This window comes from Elephantulus edwardii, unplaced genomic scaffold, assembly GCF_000299155.1.
Source record: "Elephantulus edwardii isolate Elephantulus edwardi_28Jun2011 unplaced genomic scaffold, EleEdw1.0 scaffold00101, whole genome shotgun sequence".
NCBI classification, from domain to species: Eukaryota; Metazoa; Chordata; class Mammalia; order Macroscelidea; family Macroscelididae; genus Elephantulus; species Elephantulus edwardii.
In genome coordinates this window covers 8,731,638-8,738,747 of record NW_006399851.1, presented here as the reverse complement: position 1 = coordinate 8,738,747, position 7,110 = coordinate 8,731,638, and the positions used below count along the sequence as shown (strand labels likewise).

At 42.2% G+C, this 7,110-nt stretch overlaps 1 protein-coding gene across 1 annotated transcript in view; it reads right to left on the bottom strand.

Annotated features, from left to right (window-relative positions):
* The window catches only part of SIRT5 (sirtuin 5), a 38,464-nt gene extending 33,618 nt beyond the window's left edge, over positions 1-4,846 (bottom strand). Inside the window, exon 1 of the mRNA XM_006891634.1 lies at positions 4,693-4,846. Within this exon, the coding sequence (XP_006891696.1) occupies positions 4,693-4,807 (115 nt within the window). The 5' untranslated portion in view covers positions 4,808-4,846. The remainder of the gene's footprint in view (positions 1-4,692) is intronic.
* Between the last annotated feature and the right edge of the window lie 2,264 nt (positions 4,847-7,110).

Sequence of the window (7,110 nt, the reverse complement as noted above, 5' to 3'; positions counted from 1 at the left end):
GATTTCACCTAATGGTATGCATAGGAATCAGATCGATTACATCTGCGGAAAGAACCACTGGAGAAGCCCAATAACAGCTGTGAAAACTAGGCCAGGAGCTGATTGTGGAACAGACCACCAACTACGCATATGCAAGTTCAAGCTGAAGCTGAGGAAAATTAAAACAAATCCATGGGAACCAAAATATGACTTTCAGTCTATCCCACCTGAATTTCAGAACCAGCTCAGGAACAGGTTTGAGGGCTTGAACACTAATGAGCGAAGACCAGATGAGTTGTCGGAGGCTATCAAGGGTATCATCCAGGAAGAGTGCAAACAGTCATTGCAAAGACAAAAGAGGAAAAGAAGACCAAAATGGATGTCAGAAGAGACTCTGAAAATTGTACTGGAGTGCAGAGAAGCCAGAGCTGAATAGAAGATTTCAAAAGGCAGCATGGGATGTCAAAGTAAAATATTACAATAAAATGTGCAAGGAACTGGAGTCAGAACATCAAAAGGGCTGAACTTGCTCAGCATTTGTTAAGCTCAAGGAACTGAGGAACAAATTCAAACCTTGTTATAATCAAAGATGCTTTGTTGTTGTTGTTGTTGTTGTTATGTGCCATCGAGTCGTTTGCGACTCATAGCGACCTTATGCACAACAGCCCTAAACCCTGCTCTATCCTGCGCCAACTGCACTGCCTCTGACACAGCCATCCCAATTACCCCAGTCACCGAATCAATCCATCTCATAGAGGGTCTTCCCCTCCTGCGCTGTTGCTTTAGGCAGAATATTAAATGATCCAGGAAGTATTAAAAGAAGATGGAAAGCATTTACTGAGTCACTGTATCGAAAGGAATTGGCAGACACAGAAGAATTTCATGAAACAACATATGAGCAAGAGCATATGGTGATGAAGGAAGAAGTTCAGGCTGTTTTGAAGGAAATGGAAAAAAATAAGGCCCCAGGAATAGATGGTATACCAACTGACACATTTCAGCTAACAGATGCTGCCCTGGACGTGCTCCCATCCCAAAGAAAGGTGACCCAACAAAGTGTGGGCATGTTGCTAGGAGGGGCTATTTCTTGAAAAGAGACATGATATTTGGAAGGATGGAGGGTCAGTTAAAGAGAGGAAGACCCTCGCCTAGGTGGATTAATACAGTGACTGCCACAGTGGACTGTAGTGTGTCAGGAAGTGTGAGGATGACACAGGATAGCACAGGATTCAGACCTGTTGTTCATAGGGCTGCTATGAGTCGTACTTGACTCATAGCACCTAACAACAACTAAGAAAAACAGGAGCTTTTGTGGCCTAGTGGTAAGGAGTTGTAATAACAACCTGAAGGCACATGGTTCAAATCCACCAGCTGCTCCACATGAGAAAGATGAGCAATACCCCTCCCATACAATTTACAGCCTCTGAAAACCTGATGAAGGGTCAGCTGTGATTAAGCACATAACAACAATAAAGGAAAACACATCTGCATATTTTGTGACCCCCAACACACAAGTGGGAGCTTAGAGGTCAGCAATTACGTGGCCAACACAAATGTATTTGGTTTGAATGTACCAGCTGCTCCATGGATAATGGATAAGCAGTCTTTTCCAGTGTGACTTACTGCTTCTGAAAACCTGCGGGAGGGTCAGCTATGGGTCAGTTCTGACTTGGTGGTACACAATAACAACAACAACATATTAGGCCTACCCCTGGAAGAGGTCAGGACACATTTTTTAATCCCTCTAGATTCTGGATTGATTCAGTGACTGAGGTAATGAGGGAAGGTATGTCAGAGACAATAAAGTTAGCACAGGATAGAGCAGGTTTCAGGGCTGCTGAGTTGCGATGAGTCACAAGCAACTCAATGGCACATAACAACAACAACAGATTCTGTCGGCCTTTCTTGCATAGCTGTGAACACCAGAGATTGGGTTGCTGAGCAGAATGGCGGTCCAAATCCAGGAGCAGCTTGGTAGGAGCAAGAAGAGGCAGTCTGCTCCCCTAAGCTTTACAGCCTAAGGGGCCGTTCTGTTCCAAACCTAGGGCCAACTCGACAACAATAGGTTTGGTGGTTATTTTCAGCTCCTGAAAACAAACAAAACCACTCAAACTACTTGCCATCCAGTCAATTTTGACTTGAGGGACCCCATGTGTGTCAGAGTAGAACTGTGCTCCACAGGGTTTCCAGTGGCTGTTTTGGATGTGGATTTTCAGGCTTTTCTTCCCAGGCACTTCTGAGTGAACTTGAACCTCCAGCTCTCTGTTAGCAGCCAAGCGACTCAACCATTCTTATCACCCAAACATTCAGCTCTTGAGGTTGAGCAAAATGGGAAGGGGGTTACTAGGCTTGAGCAGATGCATGGAATTAGGAAAAATTATCAAAAGTCATCCAAAAGCTGGAAATGAAGCCAAAAGAGTTCTCTGTATGTGCTTTCAAAATGAGAGTGAAACAATGCTCAGCAGCGTACCCCCCCACCCCACCCCCCCAATCATTTCACTAACTCAGACTCACTACTGTGGAGTCAGAACTGACTCTCGGCTGCCCTCCACTGGGTTTCTGAGGCTGGAAACTGCATGAGAGAAGGACGTCTGTCTTTCTCCCAAGGAAATGCTGGTGGATTCAAGCCATCAGAGAGGAATGGCTTTTGAATTAGTAGCACAACTCTCCACAGACTTTCTCATCAGATACTCAAATAAAGGATAAAGACTCTAGCACTTAATAGACTCTATGTTCACTCTAAGGGCTCAGACATGGTAACGTGGAGATTTTTGTTGGCTGAAATAACAAATTATCTCTGTCCAGTAGCAGGACATTTATTCCTGTACTTATTTACTCTGTAGGGCAGGTGCCAGGTTTCCTTACCTGTCCAGAGGAAAGGGCTTTAGAATACAAATCACAAGGATCAAATCCAGCAGGCAAAAAGTGGGAGGATGGAAGAATTAGTGAAAATGAGAATTACAGGGAAGAATTGGGGAAAGTGTGATTACATTATGGGTATTGACATTAATGTTATAAAACAGTCTGCATAAATGAGTGGATGAAAAACCAATTTGTTCTGTAAACTTTCCTTCATATCACAGGAAAAAAAATAGAAATTAATCATGAGGTGGATTGATTCAGTGACTGGGGTAATTGAGATGGGTGTGTCAGAGATGCGATTGGCAGAGTTTAGGGTCGTTGTACATAGGGTTGCTATGAGTCGCAGGCGACTCAACAGCACATAACAACAACAACCACCACAACGTCATTGCTATTGAACTGACCCTCCAGCAGGCTTTCTGAGGCTGTAAATTGCATGGGAGGACATTGTCCATCTTTCTCCCTCCATATAGTTGGTGGATTTGAGCCACCAGAATGATGGGGACTTTGGTTAGCAACATGACTCCCATGGACTGTGTCTCCAGAGCTCAATAAGTCATGTGTGGTACGTTCAACTATAAATCTTCTGAGAGAATTCACAAACTGTCTCAAATGGGCTTCAATTAGTAATGAAGAGATCAGATCTGAAAGGGGCCTGTCTCACGGGGAGAGGACAAACTGGCTTTCTCCAAGACCTTGCCCAGCACTCTCACCACATGTAGCTACTGGACACTTGTAACGTGCTTGTTTGAACCGAGTTTTGCTGTAAATGTAAAATACACATTGCATTTTGAGGATCAAGTATTTTAAAAAAGTAAATTATGCCATTAACAATTTTTTAAAACTCTTACATATTGAAATGGTTTGTTGTGGTGTTTTTTTTAAAAATGTATACAAAAACTCCCCAATTTACGACATATTTGAGCTATGACAAACAGCACTTAGGAGTATCTAGTTTTGGTTTTTGTTGTTTCTCTTTTGTGGTACATTATTAGTAATATGTATGTATCCAGTACTGTAGCATGCTATTTGCTGATGTTATTATTCTCTAGTACTCTCTGGCAGATGTTCAATTTTATGATTTACTGCTCAAACCGCTAGGAGCTCAGGTGGTTTTCATAGGGAGTTGTACTGCTAACTCAAAGGCCATTGTTTTCTGGAAGTTCAAATCCAGCAGCTTCAGAGGAGAAAAAGAGGCAAATCCTCCTGGGTAATTTACAGCCTCCAAAAACCCACTGGAAGGTCAACTATGAGTTAGGTCCAACTCCATGGTAATGGGAAAGAAAGAGAGATAATTCAAGGCACTGCCAGGTGATGGCCTGGTCTACAATAAGCTGAGAGTTGGAATGAATACCAAGTTAAGATGAGCAACATTCACCTCTTAACAACATAGGATGAATTGTGCATATGCCAGGCAGCCATTAGCACTGCATCGTGACAACACTGGCACCAACTTCACAGCAGATCAGGCCTATAGCATGACCTTACCCAGCAATTCATTCCATAAAAAGTACCATCTATTGAGCGAAATGAGGGCATATGGCTTACAATGGAGTCGTCAAGCTCGAACACTTGTCAGGCTTGAATCACTTCTCAGAGATTACACTGACATTTAACTTAAATATAAAATTTGATATTAAAGTAAATGTTTAATTAAACATAACGTTTAAACATAAACATTAACTTTTTTAAAACTATAATTTTTAATATGAAAATTTTTTTCTATTTTAAATATTTAAAAAAAATATTGCCCAGCTAGCTACTTCAAGACCATCTTTTCAAAATGTGAGGCTGTTCAAATACTTCAGATTGTCTTAGAGCAGAAGAGATGGCAGAGCAGGAACGACTTACTTGAACTTGGACGAGCCATTGTTGGGCAAATTGTTGTTTGTGCAGAGGCTGGAGACTTCAGTCCACAATACAGCCGGGAAACGAGCTGTCTGGGGATGACCTGGAGAGGGCGCATCAGGTTCTCTTTGCAGTTTTAATTCTTGAGGTGGACTTTTTACAAAATCAAAGATACAAACAGAAAGACTCAATTAGAAAATAGTCATATTTATACAGATCTATTAATATATAATCATGTCCTTAGAAATATCTAGAACAACACATTCTCAAAGCATTTGTCCTCTTCACCTGTTAGCTTTCTCAATTTGAATTCTGACACACACCTGGCTGTTTGTTATTGTTGCTGTCATGTACCACTGAGTCACTACAGGAGTGACACCAGAATGGGGTTCCCAGACCAGTGGCATCAGCATCCACGGAGCTTTTACTCAGGTGGTTGTTGGCTATCATCCACTTGGTCTGACTCATGGTGACTCCATGCACAATGAACATATTGTTACCAAATTTCTGTGCCACCAACACAATTGGTTTTGGAACTTCCTGCTTTCACTCATAGGGCTCTCACAGTCTCAGTCTGATTTTCAGATCGCCAGTCCCTTGTCACTTTCCATCTGGAAACTCTGCTGAAACCCACTCAGCATCATAGCAACGTGAAAGCCTCCAATGGCACACAGATGGCGGCTGCACCTGAGCTTGAAATGCTCTGGCCGGAACACAAACAGGATCTTCTCATGGAAAAAGAGAAGACATGCAAATGTAGAGGCTCCAACCTAGACCTTCTGAAACAGCTGGTACTCAGCAATGTGTGTTTATAAGTTTTCTAGATGATTCTGAAGAGTACCCGTTAAAGAACCATAGCCCTAGAGGCTTGGGAAGGGGCTGTATGGGAGAAGCCACTAGAAAAGGCTTGCTAGTCACCAGAAAAATGGCTTGCTCCTTTTCAAAAGTATGAAAACCACTGCTCTCTTGGCAGGAGGACTTTGTCCTGTGCACTATGGGCAGTGTGGCCGTGTCAAGGGTGCGGGTTTTGTAACACTGTTATGTTCACAAGGCACATACACTAAGGCCAAGCCCTAAGTGCAATGCCAGCTCCCAGCTGCACCACAGCTGAGCACACAATGCCATGGCCACTCCTGGCTGCCAATGCTACATTTCCCTTTCTCAGGATGTCTAGTCTATACAAAAATGCTAAAACACATATCTTGGCACTTCCCAGGAGAGAAAGAAAAGTACATGAGGACCTCACTTTGCTCCTAATGATGATTTTTAGAAACCTTTACTTAAAAGGAAAGTGCCACAGATACTATTTTAGAAAACTTGATATGTGTATTCACTATAGCAAACCAAGGGAGCTCTGATAGCCTAGTGAGAAAGGAGATGAACTGCCTAATCCAAAGGCAGGCAGTTCAAATCCACCAGCTGCGGCAGTGGGGAAAAGATGGGCAATCTTCTCCTGTGCAATTTACGGCCTCTGAAAACCTGCTGGAGGGTCAGCTGTGAGTCAGTTCTAATTCAACAGGACATAGCAACAACAACAACAACAAGCCAAAGTCACTGGACTTGCAAAATCTGAATAGTCAAAGAAGTAATGCAAATTCTGAAAGGAATTACTTTTCCACAGACTGGATCAGAAATCAAGTATTAGTGCTGAGGTCCCCTCTCTGTGCAGGGTTCATGTCACAAAACACAGCTTTCTTTAACCAGCCACACCATCATGATCATATTATTTTACCTTGGTGTATCACAGTGATTTGCCAAAAATAAAATAAAGCAACAACAAAATATGCTCTAGGAATTAAAATGAGGAATTAAAGCTAGTTCAGAGGGAAGACTGAAGGATGACCAAAGAAAGGCATTTTGATTAGAGAAGGCCAGTAGCAAAGCCGAGTGCTAAAAAGTTCTGTTCCGTGCAATGGATACGTGCATACAATGCCAAAAAACATGAGCAGCAGCAGCAACAACAACAACAAAATAAATTATATTCAACAAAGTCTGACAAACTCTAATGCATCAAAGGACTTTATCTAGAAGTAAAGAGACAAACTACAAAATGGGAAAAACAGGGGAACCAGTATTAGAGATAGCCAGCACTCCTACAAAATGACAAAGAAGACAAGCAACCCAATAGAAAAATAGTCAAAAGACATAAACAGGTATTCCTCAAAGCTATACAAACAGCCAACAAACACATGAAATGACACTCAACATCACTAATCATTCAACCAAAAGCAACAAAATCAAGCGCAATGTTGTAGAGTTGATTCCAGTACATAGCAACCCCATCAGGCTCCTGATGCTATAAATCTTTATTGGAGAAGACAGCTGATCTTTGTCCTGTGGAGCTGCTGGTGGATCTGAATTGCTAACCTTCCAGTTAATGTCCCAACTCCTAACACTCGGTCACAATCATTGTTATGTTTT